Here is a 23,249-nt window from a genome sequence, read left to right on the forward strand (position 1 = left end):
GGTGCAGCAGCAGCGGGAGGCCCCATTAGCTAAAGTGGTGCTTTAGCTTAAGAACAGTTTCAGGTTAAGAACGGACCTCCGGAACAAATTAAGTACTTACTCTATAGTACTGTACTCTATAGTAGTTATAGATAAGATTAGATTATGGGTGTATTGTGGATTTTATCTGGATCCATTTGCTTATACAGTGGTACCTTGGGTTACATACGCTTCAGGTTACAGGTGCTTCAGGTTACAGACTCCGCTCACCCAGAAATAGTGCTCCAGGTTAAGAATTTTTCTTCAGGATGAGAACAGAAATTGTGCAGCGGCGGAGCAACAGCAGCAGGAGACCCCATTAGCTAAAGTGGTTTCAGGTTAAGAATGGACCTCCGGAACAAATTAAGTTATTAACCCGAGGTTCCACTGTATTGGTTAATTTTTCTAGTAGGGCTGTTTCCTATACTAACCCTTCTAAACGAAAGGAAACCTGCTTGAGGGTTGTCTTTGCGGGAGGTTTCCTGGCCCTTTAAGGTTTCATTCCAGATGGGCACGCCCCCCTTCCCACTGTTGCTATGTACATCTCCTCCACCCTAGTGACAGCACAACCATTCTGCCTCTGAAAGGGCCCTGGCGGCATTCCCTTTCGACCTCGCCATCCCTGAATCTCCCGCTCTCAGCAAGAGAAAACCCCAGCAACACCAATGGCGCCCAAGAAGAAAGGAGGAGGAGGAGGGCGCAAGAAGGAAGAGGCTGCCAAGGAACCAGAGCTGGATGATGCTATCGTACCTGAGCACAGCCGGGAGTTTTACTTGATTCAGATCCGAGATCTGGAGGGGCGACTAGCCCGGTGGGTAAAGTGTGTGTGTGTGTGTGTGTGTGTGTGTGTGTGTATACACTGTATTCTCTGAGGTGTATAGGGAAGGGCAGCTGGAACAGAGCATAGACACCACAAATCTTTGCTATGCATTTGCTCCTTAGATGGGGCATATGGAAAGCATCCCCTTTCTTGGTAGCCAGAGGTACCATCAGGGTAGGATTTGGGGGCTGAAGTATCAAATCAGAGAATCAGATAGCTGGAAGAGACCACAAGGGTCATCTAGTCCAACCCCCTGCAATGCAGGAGTCTTTTTGCCCAATGATGGGCTTGAACCGACAACCCTGAGATTTAAGAGTACCGACTGAGCCAACACTACCTGGGGCCCCACTGTGCAGAAGGAGCACCCTCCCCCCCCCCCACAACTGGAGCAGAGGCTGAATTCCTGCATGCTAAGGTGGTGCCCAATGTGAACCCTACTTGGAGTGCACCCATCGTAATGAATGGGCCATGGCCACCTTAGGCCCATTCATCTCAATGGCTCTGCTCGTGGGTGTCAAGTTAGTGGGTTACAACCCACTGCATTTGGAACGGGTTCTGGGTTTCTGCCTCTTGACTGATCTTCTTTCGCTTAGGTACCAGAAGAAATGGGACGAGATGCAGGTGAGTGAGGAGATCTTCCGCAACGAATACGAGAAGATGCTCCATGACAACAAGGAGATTGTGTCCTTTCTGAAGAAGACGCTCAACCAGCGGGTCGACGAGATTGCAGAGTTGACGGAGCAGCTCCAGTTACTCCAGCAGGCCAAAGACACAGAGAAGGACGCCTTTGAGGCCCAGCTAGGCCAGCTGAGGCACGAGTTCCAGGAGACCAAGGATCAGCTGACTTCTGAGAATATGAACCTCAGTAAGGCTGCCAGGCCGCTTTTTGGAAAAAGCAAAGGGGAAGGAGGTTTAGGCTCCCCTGCTTAGCTCCGCAGGCAGAGTGTGCCTGTGTAGAACACACTAGAAAGGAATTGCTTTCAGTTGCTTTCCAGGACAGTGCCTGCCTTGGACCTGCAGCACTTTTAAACTCTATTTTCAGTTAACTGAAAATAACACCAAGCTTCTGAAACATGCTGAAGGTAAAATCAGAGCATGTGCTTCTGTTGTTCTTAATCTATGTGTACATAATTCCACAATCCAGGCTGCAAATGCCACTGGCTATGTAGTCAGAAAAGCACTACCCGTGCGCAAGATGTGGTGTGTCTCCTATAAACCCCCTCACCTAGGTTGGCACTACCAGGAGCCTTGATGAGGCAGTTGCTTCAGCGGCAGAGAGGGGAGGGGCAGCAGGTTTGGATTTGGGGCCCCACCTGCCTCCCTGCCTTGCAGAGACCTCAGAAGTGCTCCAGGGGACGGTGCCAAGGAGAAGGACATGGCTGCACCTCTTGCCCCTACTGATACCTCCTTTTAGCAACTGGGCACAAGGAAGGAGTTAGATCCCAAACAGGCTGAGTGGGGTGTGGGGATGGGTGGCAGCTGCCCTGGTGATTTAGGCAGTCAGGCCAGGTGCAAGACCTGGGTGAGGGCACAAAGTTCTCAATGGCACTCCTGAGGTGATGTCACTTGGGCAGCAGAGGGGCAGGTAGAGGCAGGCAGACAAGGGGTGGGGTGGGCAATTGAGTACCGTCCTGGCACATCCTGGCAGATGGGCAGCCAAGTTGATCACTTGGCTGCCTGGCTGGGCTCTCTGTACTTAGAAAACCAAAGGGAAAGAAACAGAGCCCCCTGGTTCAGGGGCAGTCTACCTCTGCATAACAGGTTACAGGGATGGGCACTGATTCCTTGTTCACCTCAGGTAGCAAAATATATTGAGCTGGCTATGCTCATACCCCAGTATGATGACTGGGGCCTAAGGGGGTTGCCTAAAGTCAGTATTTCTGGTCGCTAGGTGGCAAGCTGGCTGCCCTGGAGGATTTTAGGATCCACAAAGATGAGATCATGTCGAAGTTTGCCGAACTCGAGGCAGAACTGAAGAAGCAAGCAGAAGACCACAAGGATTACATCTATAACCTGGAGAGGAAAGCTGTGATTGATAAAGAGAGGTGTGTGCTGTGGGATGGGGGTGACCAGCCTTCGCCAACCTAGTGCCCCCCAGATGCTTTGAACTACAACTCCCATCAGCTGGCTGGGGCTGACATGAGTTGCAGTCTGAAACATTTGGGGGACACCAGGTTGGTGAAGGCTGGGGTTGACCAAGGGCGCCATTGTGTCAGGTGTTCAGTAGGATGGAACACATGCAGACTACAGGCTTTGCAGACCTGTATTGTTCTTGTTCTTATTTATTTATTTGCAATGACCTCAGGGTTCAGCCAACTGGAGCTAGTAGCAATATAATGGCAGAGTAGTGAGGGGAAGAGCTACAGGCAAAATGGCGGGACCAGGGGTGGAGACATGCTCTGCTGAGATGGCCTGCCTATCCAAACCCAGACATCCCCACTGTGAAACTACAGATCAGGGGTTCTAATGTAACCAAGATTCAGTATATGGAAAGGGACTAAATATCAAGTGGTGTGAGAGACCTGGAAAGCCAGTGCCTGTCAGAACAGGCGATAACTGGCTTGGTGAAGGCAACCTCTCTTTTTGTTTCTTATTTATTTATTTCACCGCTTGTAAAAAACAAACAAAACCCCAGACAAACCTCAAAGGGGTTTACAAAGAAAATAAAGCAGTAAAATCAAGAAAAATGTGCAACCCTACTTTCAAACATATGAAAGTTAAATTACCAGAACAGATTAAAATTGCCTCTCCTTTCTAAGCATCTGGATAGGGTTGTTGAAACAGGAATGTTTTTAGCAGGTGTCAAAAAGAGTACCATATTTTTGTTCTATAAGACTCACTTTTTCCCTCCTAAAAAGTAAGGGGAAATGTGTGTGTGTCTTATGGAGCGAATGCAGGCTGCGTGGCTATCCCAGAAGCCAGAACGGCAAGAGGGATTGCTGCTTTCACTGCGCAGCGATCCCTCTTGCTGTTCTGGCTTCTGAGATTCAGAATGTTTTTTTTTTCTTGTTTTCCTCCTCCAAAAACTAGGTGCGTCTTGTGGTCTGGTGCGTCTTATAGAGCGAAAAATACGGTACATTGAAGGCACCTGCTTAATCTCAAGAGGCAGGGAGTTCCAAAGTGTAGGTGCTGCCACACTAAGCGATCGATTTCTTACAAACACAGAACAGGTATTATGTGGCACTTGTAGTAGTGCCAGTTTTGCCGACTGAAGTGGTCAATTGGGCGCATGTGGGGTAAGGCGATCTCTCAGATAAGCTGGTTCCAAGTTGTTAAGGGCTTTATGTACTAATAGTAGCACTTTGAACTTGACCTGGTAGCAGATTGGCAACCAGTGCAGACCTTTGAACACAGCTGTTGTATGCTGACAAGGCCTCACTCCCGTCAGCAACTGTGCTGCAACATTCTGCACTAACTGCAGCTTCCAGATCGAGTGTGAGGGAAGCCCCACACAGAGCACAGTGCAGAAATCCAGGCTTGAAGTAACCGGCGCATGAACTACGGTGGCAAGACTTTATTGGTCCAGGAATGGCCATAGCTGTTGAAAGGTTACCCACCCCTATTATAGGACAACAGTGTGATTTTAAAAAATGTATATTTTGTCATTTCCTGGATTGCAAATTCCTTGAATCCCGTAATGCAGAAAAGCATGAAAACAGGAACCTGGTTTGCCATTGTGAGGATAGTATGTTGGATGAGTTGGGCCTTTGGCCTGATCCAGCAGCCTTATGGTGGCACTGGAATTACAAATGACATGAAATGGCACATGTTGCCTGGAGCAGTAGGATAGATGATCCTTGGATGCTTTCCAGAGGACTTCCTACTGGACCAAGGTGGCTCAGACACTGGCCAATCTGCCTTTGCCACCTCCCAGCTGCAAGGCCAGGAGCTGTGCCTACTGCCAGCTCCTTGCTGATATAGTGAGCCAGTGTGGTGTAGTGGTTAAGAGTGGTGGACTCGTAATCTGGTGAACCGGGTTCGATTCCCCGCTCCTCCACATGCAGCTGCTGGGTGACCTTGGGCTAGTCACACTTCTCTGAAGTCTCTCGGCCTCACTCACCTCACAGAGTCTTTGTTGTGGGGGAGGAAGGGAAAGGAGATTGTGAGCCGCTTTGAGACTCCTTAGGGTAGTGATAAAGCGGGATATCAAAACCAAACTCTTCTTCTCTTCTTCTTCCTTTCTCTCTCTCTCAGGTTAAAGAAGGAGATGATGCACCGTGTGAATTCCGTGGCTGCTGAGTTCCGCAAGGTGGCCCACAGCCAGATGGCAGAGACCACTAAGCGCACCATCCGGGAGAACGTCACCATCAGCTTCCAGCTGACCAAGATAACTGAGCAGAGCCTCCAGCTCCTCCAAGAGAACGAACGGCTCAAGGAAGCCCACTCAGAAGCTCTGAAGCAGCTGGAGCTGCTGGAGGAAAACGAGACAAAGATGGCACAGAACAGCCTCAGCAACCAGAAGGTAAGAATTGTCCTTTGCAAAAGTGCAGGGCTGGGCCACAATTTATGCTTGGGGTGGCCAGCATGGTACCTTCTGAATGCTGTTAGACTCCGACTCCAATAACACAGTGGGTAATTCAGAAGTGCATGAAGTTCCCTTCAAAGTAGTCACAACCACACAACTTCACAGCTGCATCCACTTCTAAGATTATACAAACACCTTTAAAAGATACAGTCCACTTCTTCATGTGGCATTTGGCTAAACTGTGGCACTTGCTTCCACAGGAGGCAGTGGTGGTCACCAACTTGGATGGTTTTAAAAGAGGACTGGACTAATTCGTGGGGGAGGAGAAGGCTATCAATGGCTACCAGCCAGGATGGTCACACTCTGCTTCCACAGTTTGAAGCAGCGATGCTTCTCCATGCCAGTTGCTGGAAAGCTCAGGAGGGGAAAGTTGCTCTTGTGCTCAGGTCCTGGTTTTCCTTTAGGTCACCTGGTCGGCCACTGTGAGAACAGAATGCTGGAACAGACGGGCCATTGGCCTGATCCTGCAGACTCTTACATTCTTACAACAATAATAAAAGCAATCAATGAGAACCTCCATGCACTGCCTTCCAGCTAGTTTTATTGTATTCTGATCATGTACCTGGACAAATTATTTGGAGTGCTCCAGTAGCTACAGGTGAAACTCGAAAAATTAGACTGTCGTGGAAAAGTTCATTTATTTCAGTAATTCAACTTCAAAGGTGAAACTAATATATGAGCTTGACTCGTGACATGCAAAGCGAGATCTGCTTCTACTTCTCAGAGGTCCAATCTTGCTCAATTTGCAATCCTTGTTTTGCTGATTTCCTTGAATATTCTAATTTTCTGAGATTGTTAATTTGGGGTTTTCATAAGCTGTACTTCATGATCATCGCAATGATAACAAATCAAGGCTTGACATATCTCGCTTTGCATGTCCTGAGTCTATCTCATATATTAGTTTCACCTTTCAAGTTGAATTAGTGAAATAAAGGAACTTTTCCACAATATTCTAATTTTTCGAGTTTCACCTGCCCTTTTGGAGTGACTGAAGTTGTACGTAACAGAACTTGCACATCATTCTCTTGAAACTGAAGCTCCTTTTGTTTTCAGTGTTGCTAAATGCTTAGCTTTGGAGCATGCCAAACTCCTCCTCCTTTGTGTCCTTCCTGCATATCTTCTCCAGAGTGACCCTGGTAGTCCTTCCTCAGTGGCTCCAATCAGCACAAAGGGTGAGAATACTTATTTTCAGTGGTTAGAAAGCTCCCCTTTCATGCTTATTGGGCAGCCTTGGACCATGACACCTCTGTACAATTCCCATCAGCCTCAACCACCATGGTCAATGGTCAGGGATGATGGGAACTGTAGTCCAAAACATCTGAAGGACCCTACATTGACTACCCATGAAAATGAAACAGCAGCTGACTCCCATATTGCATTTTTTGCTCATCAGGATAACAAGAGCCAGTGACATGATCCAGGGCTGATGCTTTTGTGCACCACATGAGTAAATACACCCAGCTAATAGGCCCAGGTGTCTAAGCAAAGGGCATAATAAAGACATTTAATAAAATAAAATGATTAATAATAATAATAATAATAATAATAATAATAATAATAATTTATTATTTATACCCCGCTCATCTGGCTGGGTCCCCCCAGCCACTCTGGGCGGCTTCCAACAAAATACTAAAATACAATAACCTATTAAACATGAAAAGCTTCCCTAAACAGGGCTGCCTCTAACATCCCAACCTCGTGCCTCCCATGTTACTAGACTCCAACTCCCATCATCCCCAACTTTGCCCATCCTGGCTGGGGATTGTGGGAGTTGGAGTCCAACATTACCAGAAGGGCATCAGGTTGTGGGAAAGCTGATATTAGTTACTATATTATATTCAAATGGTGCTGAGCCTTTCCACACCCAGCTGAAGGCAGAATGTAGGCTGCTGATCACCTGTGTATGTGACAGGTATGCTCACATGTGCATATTTGGTACACAGATGATCTGGATGCTCACCAACAAGTGCAAGGAGCTGCAGGCGCAGGTGGAAGAGTACATGGAGATGAAGAAGGTCATGGCCCAAACACAGGAGACCAATGAGGTGCTGGAGCAGCAGAACCTGGCGCTAAAGTTAGTACAGGCATCTCTCTCTCTCTCTCTCCCTCCCTCTCTCTCTCTCAAGAGTCAAGAGTCAGTTTTTTCACTAGCTGCCCAGGCCCCCAAGGCTTCTTTCCTGGTTAGGCGCTGCTGGTTGTCGACTAACTGTCCTGTTTCTATTCCTGGTCTGGCCTTCTCCTGCCCCACTCAGAGAGGAGCTGACTCTGCAGAGGCAGGAGATGCAACGGAAAAGCAGTGAAGAGGAAAGCCAATCAAAGGCCCTTGAAGAGGAGCATCAGCTGCGGCTGAATGCTGAAAGAATCCTCAGGCACACTGCCCAGGGCCTCAAGGAAGTGCTGCTGGTGAGTGTCTGGGAATATAGGGACACTGTTGAGAGGGTTTTGAGACCTTTTGCCACATTAAGAAAATCCAAGTTGATTGGCCTTATGAGCTTTGGCTGATTTTTATGGGTCAATATTGCATCTCTTTGCATTTGAGTTGTCTGTCTCGGGAGACAATGGAGGAGTGCACCTTTGGGGGTGAAGTCAAACCATCAGAGAGTTACAGCACCTGCTGTGGCTGTGGAGACTGATATGGGAGAGACATGTTTTGTTGCAGCAGGGGCAAAGGAAGGTGTCCAGTTGTGCTGCTGCAGGTGCACCCAGGCATTTATTCTCTCTGCGCTCCTCCCAGCAGTCATTCCTTCTCTGGTTACTGCTAAGGATACACAAGCTGTCTCTTCTGCAGGCACTGTGGTTGTTTGCAAGTGATTCCCACACTGTGGGGATGATGTTTCCAGCCTTCATGTCACATTTGCAGAAATCTTTGTAGCACAGAGTTGGTTTGCCAACAGGTCTGGTGCCTGAAACCATCTTTCCATAGAGGAGATCCTGCCATCTTCCATTCTGTGAACAGGATCAAGCTAGTAAAAGCCAAACTCTTGCTAATCTCCTTCTTTGTAGGTCCTGCATTGAGCAAGGGGTTGGCTACAATTCTATGTACTAACCTAAACTGTCTGCTTCCTGTAAGCATTTGGGCTGGGCAAACTGGGATCACATACTTGCCCACTTCAAACTTTGCATTTTATTTGAAGTGTAGGAAACAAATATGGTGGAAATCTAAGAGGGTTTTGCAGCCGCGTTCTTCCTCTTCACTCCCACAGGAACGCCCATCTGATGAGGATGAGGATGGCCACTTTGACGTGATGTTCCACTTAAGGCGCAATGATGTGCTGCAAGCCACCTTGAATCTCCTGAACAGAAGCATCGCACGCATCGAGGCCAATCAGCTTCTCCGGACTCTCTATGTAGAGAGCAAGGTGTTCAAGCCTACCAGCCCGGAGGGCAGCAGGTAAGAAAGGGGATGAGATCCATGAGGGTTGGGAGGGGTGCCACTGCCTGTTGGTAAAGGTAAAGGTACCCCTGACCATTAGGTCCAGTCATGGACAACTCTGGGGTTGCGGCGCTCATCTCGCTTTATTGGCCGAGGGAGCCGGCGTACAGCTTCCGGGTCATCTGGCCAGCATGACTAAGCCGCTTCTGGCGAACCAGAGCAGCACACGGAAACGCCATTTACCTTCCCACCAGAGCAGTACCTATTTATCTACTTGCACTTTGACGTGCTTTTGAACTGCTAGGTTGGCAGGAGCAGGGACCAAGCAACGGGAGCTCACCCCGTCACGGGGATTCGAACCGCCAACCTTCTGATCGGCAAGCCCAAGAGGCTCAGTGGTTTAACCCACAGTGCCACCCGCGTCCTGCCACCTCCTGTTACGTTCTTGTAAAATGACAAGCAGGCAGAGCTACTTAGTGAAAGGAAGCAATACAATATAGATAGCTGCCTCATAGGAATGGAAGAGGAAACTTGATTCAAATAGCACAGGAAGACAAAACTGCAGAATCCACACTTTCTTCCCCCACCATTAAATTTCTAATTTGTATACATAACAAGGGGGTTGGACTATATGAGAATGCCTTCCAACTCTATGATTCTAATATCCAAGGAAATAGTCTTACCAAAGAAAATAATTCCAGTCTATCCAGTCTACAGCAATCATAGGTCATATGCCAATTCCCAATATAAGCTTAACATCATAGGCACCAATTCTATAGGGCTGAGATGTATTCAGCCCCTGCAAAGTTTGTTGGGATGAGCCCCTCCAATCTGGAGGGGCCAGACCCTGCAGAAACAGCCCTTGTTGAGCCTCGTGGCAGCATTGGGAGGCCTCAACGTACGTCATGGCGCCCATGATGGGAAACCCCCAATGCTGGGTGAAACTCTCTGCCTCTGCTTAGCGTGGAAGTTATCAGTCTACACAATCGTATCCACAGGCATTCCTGAGATGAAAGAGGAAGGAAAGGTCTCTCTCCTTTATTAGCACATGCAAAAAAAAAAAAAAAAGGGGGGGGGAGCCACAGGTTGCCAAAATTCTGTCTTGATCTGAATTGGCCACTTCCCAAACATTACAAGCCTGTTAATAAAATGCAGATTGGCTCCTTATGCATATTAATGTCTAATGAGGAGTGCAAGGGCCTGCTCCAAAGATGTACACGTGATTCAAATGTCTCATCCCAGAACTCTCATACTACTGTGTGGAAAAAGGAAGTCATGCATGGAAAAAGGAAGTCACATCACCACACTTCTTCCAGCACATGGGTTTTATTTTTACAAGCCTAGATGGGCTCCAGTGCTGCCCCAGAACAACCTTGAAACTTGCCAGTGTGGTGTAGTGGTTAAGAGCGGTGGACTCGTAATCTGGGGAACCGGGTTCGCGTCTCCGCTCCTCCACATGCAGCTGCTGGGTAACCTTGGGCCAGTCACACTTCTTTGAGGTCTCTCAGCCCCACTCACCTCACAGAGTGTTTGTTGAGGGGGAGGAAAGGAAAGGAGAATGTTAGCCACTTTGAGACTCCTTAAAGGGAGTGAAAGGCGGGATATCAAATCCAAACTCTTCTTCTTCTTCTTGCACTTTCTGAAACAGTGCATGAACCGAAACGCAGCCACTCTTCAAAATTCACGCTTCTTTCAATTCTGCAGTGTAGTTCTCCAGCCAAAAATACATGTTCTAGAGAGAAAAGCGTGTGTAGAAACAGCATATACACCAGCGGAAAGCACATGCACAAAATGAACCACATTAGACAGCAGCATTCTGGGGAAATGTGTGGGTTAGGCAGAATTGCATGTAGAAATGTTGAGCGTTAGGAGAAATTGGCAGGAAAATGCTGCTGAATTTCCACAGGAATGTTTTGTAAAATAAATAAGCAAATTTGCAAACTGATATGGAACTGTAGATATCTGTTTCTCAGCCTCTCTGCTATCAAGCCTTCCCGCATCATGTCGCACATGAATGTTGCCAAGATCCCAGGGCCCCATGCTGTCCACAGTATGCCATCTCTGAGCAACATTTCCTCAGTCCGTGAGGATACTGTCCGGCCGTACGCTAGTGCCACAGAGGTGAGTGGGGAATCAGGACTTATTGGCCCCCAGGTGGGAAGCAATAACCAAAACCTAGGCAACAGCATGGCTTCCAGGAAGCAACTTGCAGGAATGAAGGCTGGAGCAATAATGCCTGACATGCATGGAATTTGCTGCCACCGGTCTCTCAGCCAGGATAGTTGCAAGGATAAAATTGACAGAGAGAAGTGTGTATGCCAGCTTGAACTCTTAGGAGAAAAGGTGGGATTTAATTTAATAGTAAACAAACTGTCATGGCTGCCCCCAAAGATTTCTGGGAACCTCCATGTGGCACCCTTAACAACTAGAGTTTCCAGTATGCTTTGGGGAGAAGCCACGGCCGTTGAAGTGGTATAATACTGCTTTTAAAATGCATGGTATGGATTTGACCTTACAAGCCTTTCCCTTCTGATGGGGTGATATGTATGGGCTGCACACAGCCTAGTGTTTATTTTATTTTCATTCATTTTTACTTTTCTATCCCACCTTTTATACCCTTTCCAAGGAACGCGAGGGGGCTCGTAGTTTTTATCATTTATCCTCACAACAACCCAATGAAGTAGGGTAGGCTGGCCCAGATTCCCACTTTTTTTCTTTTAAAAAACCCCACAAAATTTCCAAAGCATCCTCAGATTCTCTATGCCAAGAACAGTATATAAATGAGCCTGATAAATAAAGGTGTCCAGGTGCTATTCTGTCCAATCGTTTTTTGGAGAACTACCCGTCTCCTCTGCCTCAGGCACTGAAATGTATTGGGCTGGTCCTATTTTTTATGAGTACATTTATCTGTGTTTTCATCTGTGAAATTGTGAGGGGTGTGGATTTAACATCCCTAGCCTGAACACCTGCCCTTCCCCCCACAGCCTTTAATAGCAGCATGGAGAACGGAGCTGAAAGAGGAAGAGACCAAACCACAAGAGAAAGCTGTCTGTAAGAAACTGGCTACACAGCAACCAACTGAAGAATAGTGAATGGAGATGAAGCAACTCTTTATCCAGTATTCTCATTTTGCATCAGCACCTATCCCTCCAAGAGATAATGATACTCGGGGTGGAATTCTGAGGACTTTTATATCCCAATAGGTCAGTGCAGAACTGTCTGAGGAAAGTTACAGAGCCACTGAGCTGTTTTGAGTCAGAAACGGAAAGCAAACAAAGGAGGAGGCACAAACGGCCCTCTAACCCAACCACGTTCCGAGGCTGGGTGGATTTCCTAGGGCAAGGCCACCACACTGCTCCCGCATGACAACAGGTCTTTGCGAAGTGGGATCCAGCTAGGATAGGAGGCCTCCGGCCTTTCTGGTAGCTGATATATGCTCCTACCTTCTTCTTCCTTTCTGAATTAAAGTGGAAGACACACTTCAACCCTTATACTCAAGGTTTACTCTTTAGAGGTGTGAGGAAACTTTTATTTCTGTATAAGGTAAAGGTAAAGGGACCCCTGACCATGAGGTCCAGTCGTGGCCGACCCTGGGGTTGCGGCGCTCATCTCGCTTTATTGGCCAAGGGAGCGGGCGTACATATTCTGGGTCATGTGGCCAGCATGACTAAGCCGCTTCTGGCGAACCAGAGCAGTGCACGGAAACACCGTTTACCTTCCTGCCAGAGCGGTACCTATTTATCTACTTGTACTTTGACGTGCTTTCGAACTGCTAGGTTGGCAGAAGCAGGGACTGAGCAATGGGAGCTCACCCCGTCATGGGGATTCGAACCGCCGACCTTCTGATCGGCAAGTCCTAGGCTCTGTAGTTTAACCCACAGTGCCACATAAAGCATTTAAAAAACAACAATACCCCACCTGCCACTCCTCAGGCATAAAGGCTACCCCCAAAGAAAAAGGGGGGAAAGCTGTTTTGCACACACTCTCCTGTTTTGTGCATTATCACGGAGCCTCGTCTATGGGTGAGCACGTTGGAAGCTCACAAAAAGCTTATAAAATTATTTCATTCACGTTTTCTTCATGGTACCCTGCAAGATGCCCACACTCTCTCATGCCACACAGCTTGGGAATTACTAGGCTTGGAGATCTGGGACAAGTAATCATTGCAGCTCGTCATGAGGAGTAGGAGAAGCGGGGGGGGGGGGGGAAACGTTCCTCCCCTCCAATGCACTTCTTCCCAATTAAGGTCATTGTTGCAACAAAAGTGCATTAATGGTGGAATTATACTAGACTGTTCACACATCATTCTGCCTTATTAGTTGTCCTGCAAAGCTTATGAGATGTTTTTGCATTGTTGCAGTCCAGAGGGCCCCTTTTGCACTGCAGCGTAACAAAAGCAGGACAAAAACACCAACTTCGGAACATGTGTGGTATAAGAGGTTGCAGTTTTTCAGCAGGAAGCTACATGATACGCATTGGAAGCAAAACTGTATGTCCACCCTGAAACATTTGCAGGTGTAAACAGCCTTGAAAATGGGCTTATGTATAACCACCCTTATAGTGTCATGGGCACAAATGATCAGGAACACACAAGAAAAAAATACGACATCTGTAGTGGCCCTGTGTCCAAGGAGCTCAGGGCTGAATACCGGGACCGAGTTTATGCGCCCCATCTTATCCTCACAGCAACCCTGCGAGGTGTCTCCGGTGGCACCAAGTGGTCAAGGAAGATGGGAGTTGCGTGACCAGCAATATCTGGAGCACTTGGACCCAGTTTGGGCCTGAGTCAACAATTCCTATTCTACACCCTAACCCGTTTTGCTGCCTGCGCTTGACTTACCCAGCAAAGACATTGCCTATGACTCGACCCACAGCCTAGACAAGAAAGAAGCATGGCCACAGGTTCAAGGGCACATTCCAGCCAGGCAAAAACACAAAAGGCAGCTGCAAAGCAAGGGTGGTGAAGCCTGGGGGAAGAGAGAGTGGTCTGAAGAGGTTCAAGGGACAGATAAGGAGGCCCAAGAGGCTTTTGGGACTGAGGATTCCCGTCCCTGTCCTAGGGGGAGCCATCAGCCAGCTGTATTACTCAAAAGAAGGGTTAATATCTGGGGTTTTCTGAGTGGGAACTTGCTCCAAGGCACAGGCGAGAGAAAGCGATTCAGAGTGGTAAGCAGTCCACTCCAGTGATAAAACTGGTAAATCCCACCCTGACTCAATGTTCCAAGGGGGGGTGGAATAAAAGAAGAAATTATGCAAATTAAACAGGCATTTTCTTATTTTACACCATTTGTTCTCCCATCATGGAGGGGCAAGGTACAAAGCAAAGCACTGAAGCCCCCACCCCCCAACTCCAGCTTTATGGAAGGCGAATTAGTAGTGACAACCAGGTGCTTGCTGCTCACGTGATTTCAGTCCTGGCTTTCATGAGGGCTAGGATTGCTTCCCCCCTGAAAGCTGTGATTTGGGGGATACTCCAGGTAGCAAGGCAATGCATGGTAAGATCACATAAACATGGAATATCCATAGCCTGAGACTTGCTGTTTCTCTGATAACATCCATTTGCTGGGTTCTGGTGGTTTGCCTTCCCCCTCTCAGTTCCCTTCAGGAATCTTGGGCACTGCCTGCCCATCCTACTCCCAAGTAATTATGGGTTCAGGTGTGTTAATAGGTCACAAGTTCTGGCAATCAGAAGCCCCCAAATACTTTCTTTCCAGGAACACCGCCTCACAAACACCCAAAGCATTCATGATTGCTATGCGCCCTCCATCCCGAGAGGTGTCTTGGCTGGTGCCCCAGAAGTTTCCGGGGTCCCTGGGCTGCTCTTCCTCTGCTGGATGTGTCCCAGCAGCATTGTGACTGCCTGCTCAAAGACTTGCGGTAAGATCTCTTGCTCAGCTCTGGTGAACCTGCTCAATACGTAGTGTTCCACGGCAGCTTCTCCCACTGGACGGCCGATCCCTATCCTGAGTCGGACCATACGCTGAAGGGGGGGAGAGAGAGAGAGAAAGAAAGAGGGGAGTTGGTTTTGTTCTGCCCAATAACATACACTAGAATTGCTGGTGCAGTGCATACCAGTTATCATGTGTTTGGATCCAACAGCAGACACACCGAACCATGGTTTGCCCTAACCAGTTTCATAACCCAAACCATGGTTATAGCTTGCAAATGTACAACCACAGTCCTACAACCTACAGTTCAGAACAGTTTGTTTGCTTGCTTGCTTTCATTTCCCACCTGCTCAGAGCTCTGGTCTTTGGTGTGGTGGCCTCCCAAGGTGAGGCAACTGTTGTAACGATTGTCAGTCAATTCAGACAGCACATCAAACCATGGTTTGCAAATTTCAAATACTGGCTTCAGAGTACGGTTTCCCACATGACTGTAAACCATGGTTTTTTATTTGATTTTTGGTCATTTCAGTTAACATGTGAAAAGACTGTTAAGCTTCCTTAACCATAGTTTGCTGTTGTGTCTACGTTGAGGCTGCGTATTTTGGACTGAACAGAAGTGACCCAATTCTTATGGTTTGAGAGTGGCAGCTGACAGTCTTGGTGTTTAACCTCACTTGCTGGTGAGTGTGGGGCAGGGGAGATACATGATAGAGGAGTAGAAGATAGTTCCTAACATGAAGAAAGTGAAGCGAGAAAGGTTTTCCTCCCTCTCTCACCACACTAGAACTCTGGCACATCCAAGCAAGCTGAACGCTGGAAGATTCCAGACAGACATAGGAAAGTCTTCTTTACACAATGCATAGTCCACCTAAGGAATATTTTACCCTAAGAGGCAGTGATGACCACCATCTTGGATGGCTTTAAAAGACACAAATTCATGGAGGATAAGGCTACCAGTGGCCCCTAGCTGTGATGGCTAAGTTCTCTCTCCACTACTTCTGAATGCCAGTTGCTAGGAACCGCAAGTGGGGAGAATGCAGTTGCGCTCAGGTTCTGCTTACAGGCTTCCTACTGCAGCATCTGTTTGGCCACTGGAGAGCAGGATGCTGGACGTGATGGGGCATTGTCCTGATCCAGCAGCCAGGCTCTTAAGTTCTTACTATGCCCAAGTACTTTCTGGAGAAAAGCAATGACAAACCTAGACAGCATCTTAAAAAGCAGAGACATCACCTTGCTGACAAAGGTCCATATAGTGAAAGCTATGGTTTTCCCCAGTAGTGATGTATGGAAGTGAGAGCTGGACCATAAAGAAGGCTGATTGCCAAAGAATTGATGCTTTTGAATTATGGTGCTGGAGGAGACTCTTGAGAGTCCCATGGACTGCAAGAAGATCAAACCTCTTCATTCTGAAGGAAATCAGCCCTGAGTGCTCACTGGAAGGACAGATCCTGAAGCTGAGGCTCCAAGACTTTGGCCACCTCATGAGAAGAGAAGACTCCCTGGAAAAGACCCTGATGTTGGGAAAGATGGAGGGTACAAGGAGAAGGGGACGGCAGAGAACGAGATTGTTGGACAGTGTTCTCGAAGCTACCAGCATGCGTTTGACCAAACTGTGGGAGGCAGTGGAAGACAGGAGTGCCTGGCGTGCTCTGGTCCACTGGGTCACGAAGAGTTGGACACAACTAAATGGCTAAACAACAACAACTTTCTTTCCATGCCTCTTCAAATAAACTTGGGGAGGGGAGAGGAGAGGAGGGATAGAGACCTGGGGGCGAGGAGCAGCTGCTTCTCTCAACCCTGCCCTACCCTCACTCATCTTCCCTGAGAGGCAATTTCCAAAAAGTAACCTCTCCGCCTCCTCCTTCCCACTCTGCTGTTACCTCTCAGGCAGCACAAGGGGAACCAGGGGTTGCCTTTACTAATCAGCAGACTATTGAGGCGGGCTTGAAGCTTTACTTCTAATAATTACATAAGAATATAGGAAGAGCCTACTGGATCAGGCCAATGGTCCATCTAGTCTAGCATCCTGTTTTCACAGGGGCTGGATAGATACCTTTGGGGAACCCACAAGCAGCATGCAAACACAAGAGCAGCACTCTCATCTTACATGGTTAACTAGGTTAACATAGCTTAACTAGGTCTACTTAAAGAAGCACTTGCTTTCATCTGTCCTGAATCTTCCAACATTCTCCTAAGGTAGAAAGGTAAAGGACCCCTGGACAGTTAGGTCTAGTCAAAGGTGACTATGTGGTTGCAGTGCTCATCTCGCTTTCAGGCCGAGGGAGCCGGCATTTGTCCACAGACAGCTTTCCGGGTCATGTGGCCAGCCTGACGAAGCCGCTTCTGGCGCAATGGAACACCGTGACAGAAACCAGAGCGTATGGAAATGCTGTTTACCTTCCCACCACAGTGGTACCTATTTATCTACTTGCACTGGTGTGCTTTCGAACTGCTAGGTGGGCAGGAGCTGGGGCAGAGCAACGGGAGCTCACCCCATCATGGAGATTTGAACCGCCGACCTTCCGATCGGCAAGCCCAAGTGGCTCGATGGTTTAGACCACAGCGCCACCTGCTTCAATTCACAGGTGTTTGCCCTGCAGGTGCTCTGCTACTGAGATTCAGCACTTCTCTTGGTGGGGTACCTGCATTGCTGTAATTTCAGGACAGGCTTTTCCTCCCACCTATCATCTCATACTTTTAAGGAATATCTGAAGTCTTTTTATTTGGTTTTCTGGGGCTGTTGTATTTTGCTGCTTTCATTTTTATTTTATTTTAAAGCACATAGGCTTAGATTTAGATAAAGATTATTGTGATTTGCTCGCCTTCAAGTTATTGGGACTTAAGTGAAGCCATGCTCAAATCTTCACATAGGAATCCCTGAATTAAAAAATGAAAACCATCTTAATGTGAATCCTATCAATAGAACATTGTTTTCACAGTCAGTTGTGGCAAAGGAGAGGGGGATTCAAATCCTATATGCAAGCTAAAAATAAATAAATGAGTGAGATAGAAGAGAAAGCAAGTCCCTCAGAAACCTGATGAAGTCAGTCAAATATCTGACAACTGGTATTAGAAGTAACAAGCTTTCAAGCCAACCCAACAGTCTTGAATTCATTCCATCTTTAAAAAGACGCCAATAAAACCAGTATCTTCCAACAAAGGACTGGTTACAAGATTGGATTTTCTTCCTATGATAGGAATTGTGAATAACTCCTCTATACAGTTGTAGGATCTGTTATTCTCGCTGGTAGCGACTCTGGGTTTTGCAAGCTTGCAAAATCTCCTCTAGCCTTTGCCCTTTGGCTAGACAGAAACTTTGGCTATGGCTTAGCAAGGAGACAGAGCAATCCACGAAGGCCGCAATATTTTTTAGTTTGGCGTCCTGGGATTGCAGCCAGCCATCTGCTTCCAATTGAAATAACCTCCTTCCTCCACCACCCCCGGCCTGGGGCCAAGCATGAAACATGCAAGGGTTCTCGCCTGGTGTAAGCTGAGCTCCAGACAGACACAGCTGCTAATATGCGAGAATCCCATCCTTGGATGACTACCAAGACCTCATGTCACGGTAATAAATGAAGATCAGTCCTCTTTGGTGGCACGCGGGTGAACCAAAGCGGCAACTCACATCAGATTTCAGGGAGCTGATGCAGGAACGGACTCCGTTATGACCTCTGAAAGAAAAGAAGCAAGGCATCTAAGCCTCCGGTCAGTCTCTCTACAAAGGAACCCTATTCCTGACGGGGCCAAGAAACATTTACATCCTCTCGGCCAGAAGATTCCCAAAAATGCTGAACAAGCTGTTTGAGGACAGGGGTGGCTGTCCTTTTCCTAAGAGAGGCACTGTGCCTCGAAGCAGCTATCTAACAGTGCAGAAGTTTAACGGCTGTGGGCGGCTTCACTGCCTCTTCCTGTCAAAAAAAAGGCACACTAGCAAAATTTCTACTTTGTCCTGTGGCTGCCAAGACACAGAATCCCTTGTCAGAAACAAACAGTGGAGGCTGGTTGGTTTGGGCAAATGGGGCACGGCCCCATGAACCTCTGCATGCCCCATGCCAGACCCTACCTACTTACCATCTTACAACCAGTCTAGGGGGCAGCATGGCTGGTCAGTTTCTTCCTGCTTAGCCTCACTTTTGTCCTTGCAGACCTCCAGAGGGAGGAGGATGGGGATGAAATTAGAATTAGCTGTCACTGCACTGGCACCATCCACTGCTGGCCTTTGTGTCCTTCCTGATGTTGCTGGACTCATGCTGGCCTGGGCTGCTGGGAGCTGGGAGTCCAGCAGCATCTAGACCAGCCTTTCTCAACCTGTGGGTCCCCAGATGTTGTTGAAATACAACTCCCATCACCCCTAGCTAGCAAGGCCAGAGCTCAGGGATGAGGGAGTTGTAGTCCAACAACATCTGGGGACCCACAGGTTGAGAAAGGCTGGTCTAGAAGGACATACAGCTTCTCTATCCCCACACTTTTCTCATCCAGAAATCAACATCAGTCCCCCATCCACACACACTGCACTGATCTCACACACATGTTGCTCTTCCCCTTTGCATTAAAATAGGTTAATTCTATGCTCAGGCCAACTGGACACAGCTCCATCTACCTGCCTGTGGACTGCCTCGCCAGACTGGTGCATGCCCTGGTTATCTCCCATTTGGACTACTGCTCTATGTGCGGCTACGTTTGAAGGTGACTCGGAAAGTACAACTAATCCAGAATGCAGCAGTTAGACTGGTGACTAGGAGTGGCCGCTGGAACCATATAACACCAGTCCTAAAGTATCTTCACTGGCTCTCAAGTGTGTTTCCAAGCACAATTCAGAGTGTTGGTGCTGACCTGTAAAGCCCGAAATGGCCTTGGCCCTGTAGCCCTGAAGAAGGGTCTCTACCCGCCCCCTCGTCCAGCCTGGACACTGAGATGCAGCTCCGAGGGCCTTCTGGCAATTCCCTCACTGTGAGAAGTTACAGCAAACCAGACAAAGGGCCCTTTTGGTATTAGCACTCACCCTGTGGAACGCCCTCCCATGAGATGTCAAGGAGATAAATAATTATAAAAAATGTAGAAGACATCTGAAGGCAGACCTGTATAGGGAAGCTTTTCAAAGTTTAATGTTTAATTATGTTTTTGTATATGTTGGAAGCTGCCCAGAATGGCTGGGGCAACCCTGTCAGATGGGTGGGGTATAAATAATAAAAATTATTATTATTATTATTATTATTATTATTATTATTATTATTCACTCTGTACATGGGGAGCTTCATAATTATGAAGAGTTACCTTGCGCTGCCTCCCAGCTTCAGGGCGACCTTTCCCAAGGACTTGTCCAGGTCATCGTGAACTAGGTAAATATCTTCAGCGTCCAGGTTGAACATCTCTGCTTTAAAAGAGAGAAAAAGTTCCAGGAGGTTCAGTCAAATGGGGAGTCAAGTAGATCTCTACTTGGCCAGAAAAAGATACAATGCAATCCAGAAGCAGCAGGCGAGGCTCGTTGAGGACAGGATTCTGCTCTGCCTCACATCAGCGAACAAGCAACAGAATTTCAAAATGCCTCAAAAGAGGACATCTGTACTTGCTCCTCTCTTAGAGCCCTCATCTCCCTGTGTGAGAAAATCTCTTTCAAGGCTAACACAATGAACAAATGGCATTTCCAGATGAAAGCTCAATATTTGGCCAGCTACACTCTCATGGTATTGCAGGAACCAGGGTGGCTTGCCCTCTACTGGGCAGAATCAGAAAAACACAACCTGCGGCACAGAACGCAAATGGGAAGTTTGTGGCCCTCCGGCTACAGAATCATAGAATCGTAGAGTTGGAAGGGACCCCGAGGGTCACCAAGTCCAACCCCTACAATGCAGGAATCTCAACATGTGATCCTCCATCCAATTTGAAACCACACCGGACCCTGCTTAGCTTTGCAAACACTCTTAACAATTTTATTACTGCACCACTACAGTGGTACCTCGGGTTACAGACGCTTCAGGTTACATACGCTTCAGGTTACACACTCCACTAACCCAGAAATAGTGCTTCAGGTTAAGAACTTTGCTTCAGGATAAGAACAGAAATCGTGCTCCGGCGGCACGGCGGCAGCAAGAGGCCCCATTAGCTAAAGTGGTGCTTCAGGTTAAGAACAGTTTCAGGTTAAGAACGGACCTCCGGAACGAATTAAGCACTTAACCCGAGGTACCACTATATTGTTAATTTCCATCAGCACCAACCAGTACAGCCAATGATCAGTGATGATAGGAAATGTGGTCCAGCAACATCTGGAGGGCAACAGAGCGGCCATCCTTGATGTGTTGGACTCACTAGAGTTTACGTTTCCGGGCACAATTCAAAGTGTTGGTGCTGACCTAAACAGCCTCGGTCCAGTATACCTGAAGGAGCGTCTCCACCCCCACTGTCCAGCCCGGACACTGAGGTCCAGTGCAGAGGGCCTTCTGGCAGTTCCCTCACTGTGAGAAGCGAAGTTACAGGGAACCAGGCAGAGGGCCTTCTCAGCAGTGGCACCAGCCTTGTGGAACACCCTCCTATCAGATGTCAAAGAAATTAACAACTATTTGACTTTTAGAAGACATCTGAAGGCAGCCCTGTTTAGGGAAGCTTTTAATATTTGATGAATCATTGCATTTTAATATTCTGCTGGAAGCCACCCAGAGTAGCTGGGGAAACCCAACCAGATGGACAGGGTATTAATAATAATAATAAGTGTTGAAGTGCGGTTCAAATCCCAGCTCAGCTATGAGGCTGAAGAAGTGGCTTTGCATTGAGCCCCCGTCTACTTTACCCCACGAGGTTGTTGGGAGGATAAAACAGAGTAGCGCCATCAGTGCTGGAGGGAAGATAAATAGAAATAAAAGGTGTCCGGTAGTTTCATGTTGACGAGAAATTGAGAAAATTTTAGGTGGGTAGTGGGAAGCGTTGTTCTTCCTCCTAAGACACACACCAGCCTGGAGCAGAATGGCCCTTGCAGTTAGACTCACACACGGGGGGCAGGGGAGACACACAAACATGCTTTCCATTCTTCTAGCTGGACCTCACCTTGAAAAGTGAACAAGCAGGAGAAGTGAACTTGCTGCCTCCCTCATGTCAGTTTCTACCTGTCTGCCATGTAGGCGTGTGTGCTTTACTGAGGGAGGGCAAGACGAGCTCTGCTGCACAGGTTAAGGAAAATAAAAAGGTTGTTTCTTACCAGCGCTGACTATGCAACGGCCGTTGATGTTCATGAAGCTACGAGGTTTCATCAGCACCAACTCCACCTCTCCCAGGCTGGTGAATGCCACATCTGCACAACAACGCTTGTCCTTTCTCCACTGGTCAGCCACGCTCAGCTTGGTAGCCAGGTGATTAAGGACAGCCATGCCCACACTATGGCGGGTGCCACACAGGCCGTGATTGCCCAGTCCTGCCACCTGCAAGTGAGACCCGTCAAGGACAGTAAGCAGGAAAGCTGGCTCAGTGAGCAGGGAAAAGGTAAGGTGGTGAATAGCCAAAAGCACCTTGCCAGGAATGGGGAACCTGTAGTCCTGCAACGGTTATTAGGCTATGGCTCATACACACCATACATTTAAAGCATACATCCTTTCCCTCAAGTTGTAGTTTGCACCTCACAGTTCTACAATTCCCAGCACCTTTTAAACAAACTACAATTCCCATAATCCTTTGGGGGGGAGAGGTTTTAAGTGTATGGCATGTGCACAGCCACAATCATCTACCTTTGGGGCTTATGACAGTCCAACTGCATATCTAGGGCCACAGGTATCTGAGAAGCACCACCTCAGTGATTTATTGCAGCAGAGATGGCAGTCCAGTTCGAGAACAGAGAATAAGAAAACCTATATATAAGCTTTACATGAACATCAAGTGGGTCAGCATGGAGACTATTCATATGTAAAATCCTTCAGCTGCTGAAGATGCTGCTTTTCTGAATATTCAATAACCTCTACCTCGGCTTCTACAGCAGCCCTTGATATGCGCCAGGCATAGCTGTCAACGTTTTCCTTTTTTTAAGGAAAATTCCCTTATTCGGAATAGGATTCCTCGCAAGAAAAGGGAAAAGTTGACAGCTATGGCACCGGGGCAGCAAACAGGAGGACTTTGGTACCTTTTTTTTTTTACCACTGTAATAAACGTAAGTACGCCTGTGTATGTGACACAAACAGGCAGACACACGCTGCCTCATACTGCTGAGTAGCAATCCCCTGCTATGCCCAATTTGCTTTTATTTCATTCGCCTCTTGACACTTCCGCCACCCTTACCCCGCATATGGAGGGCTGTCCTACGCAAAGTCGGAAGTGATGTGTGAACCGGACGCTCTCCCGTCTCTTCATTCGACTGTATCCCTATGACTGCTTGAGACCCCCACTTATAACCCGGAAGCAGTTGCCCTGAACAGGAAGGAACTTCCCCAAAATACGTCGTCTTCTCCCCCCGCTCCCCGTCCCCCTTACCAGCACCCGCTTCCCAACGGTTCGCAGTTCCTCTTCATGGCGATTCATAGTCCAACTAAGGAGTTTCTGAAGGGGCCGGAAAAGCAACATCAGCCTCCCACCCACCTCCTTGCCGGAGACGCCCCTGGTGTTACACTTCCGGTCCTCGCCTCACTCTGAGGAGAACCCCGGCTCACC

At 47.9% G+C, this 23,249-nt stretch overlaps 2 protein-coding genes across 3 annotated transcripts; one reads left to right on the top strand and one right to left on the bottom strand.

Moving 5' to 3' along the window:
• Positions 1-554: 554 nt before the first annotated feature.
• Positions 555-12,221, top strand: CFAP157 (cilia and flagella associated protein 157). Its single transcript, XM_083423106.1, has 9 exons — positions 555-829; positions 1,432-1,703; positions 2,730-2,883; positions 5,033-5,300; positions 7,307-7,437; positions 7,616-7,766; positions 8,567-8,754; positions 10,710-10,857; positions 11,721-12,221. Exons 1-9 carry the CDS (start codon positions 684-686, stop codon positions 11,823-11,825), a joined length of 1,563 nt encoding a protein of 520 aa, XP_083279232.1. The 5' UTR covers positions 555-683; the 3' UTR covers positions 11,826-12,221.
• A 1,772-nt stretch (positions 12,222-13,993) lies between these two features.
• Positions 13,994-23,207, bottom strand: PTRH1 (peptidyl-tRNA hydrolase 1 homolog). 2 transcript variants are annotated; one of them, XM_083423210.1, is made up of 5 exons: positions 23,073-23,207; positions 21,814-22,033; positions 19,899-19,995; positions 18,250-18,295; positions 13,994-14,716 (listed from the first exon to the last, which is right to left on the bottom strand). In XM_083423210.1, exons 1-5 carry the CDS (start codon positions 23,160-23,162, stop codon positions 14,489-14,491), a joined length of 681 nt encoding a protein of 226 aa, XP_083279336.1. In that variant the 5' UTR covers positions 23,163-23,207; the 3' UTR covers positions 13,994-14,488. The 2 variants fall into 2 exon arrangements, with proteins under 2 accessions (XP_083279336.1, XP_083279335.1); XM_083423209.1 differs by having other exon boundaries at positions 19,899-19,998.
• Between the last annotated feature and the right edge of the window lie 42 nt (positions 23,208-23,249).

Source organism: Podarcis tiliguerta, assembly GCF_965153285.1.
Source record: "Podarcis tiliguerta genome assembly, chromosome: Z".
Classification (NCBI taxonomy): domain Eukaryota; kingdom Metazoa; phylum Chordata; class Lepidosauria; order Squamata; family Lacertidae; genus Podarcis; species Podarcis tiliguerta.

What these genes read in the sequence shown, in the direction of transcription:
- CFAP157 (XM_083423106.1), top strand. Translation starts at nt 684, where the DNA reads ATGGCGCCCAAGAAGAAAGGAGGAGGAGGAGGGCGCAAGAAGGAAGAG. An exon ending in CTGGAGGGGCGACTAGCCCG is followed by an intron (nt 830 to 1,431) that starts GTGGGTAAAGTG and finishes TCTTTCGCTTAG; the next exon opens with GTACCAGAAGAAATGGGACG. An exon ending in GCCTCAAGGAAGTGCTGCTG is followed by an intron (nt 7,767 to 8,566) that starts GTGAGTGTCTGG and finishes TCACTCCCACAG; the next exon opens with GAACGCCCATCTGATGAGGA.
- PTRH1 (XM_083423209.1), bottom strand. Translation starts at nt 23,162, where the DNA reads ATGTTGCTTTTCCGGCCCCTTCAGAAACTCCTTAGTTGGACTATGAAT. An exon ending in CCGTTGCATAGTCAGCGCTG is followed by an intron (nt 19,999 to 21,813) that starts GTAAGAAACAAC and finishes TCTCTTTTAAAG; the next exon opens with CAGAGATGTTCAACCTGGAC. An exon ending in TCAGCTCCCTGAAATCTGAT is followed by an intron (nt 14,717 to 18,249) that starts GTGAGTTGCCGC and finishes CCCCCCCTTCAG; the next exon opens with CGTATGGTCCGACTCAGGAT.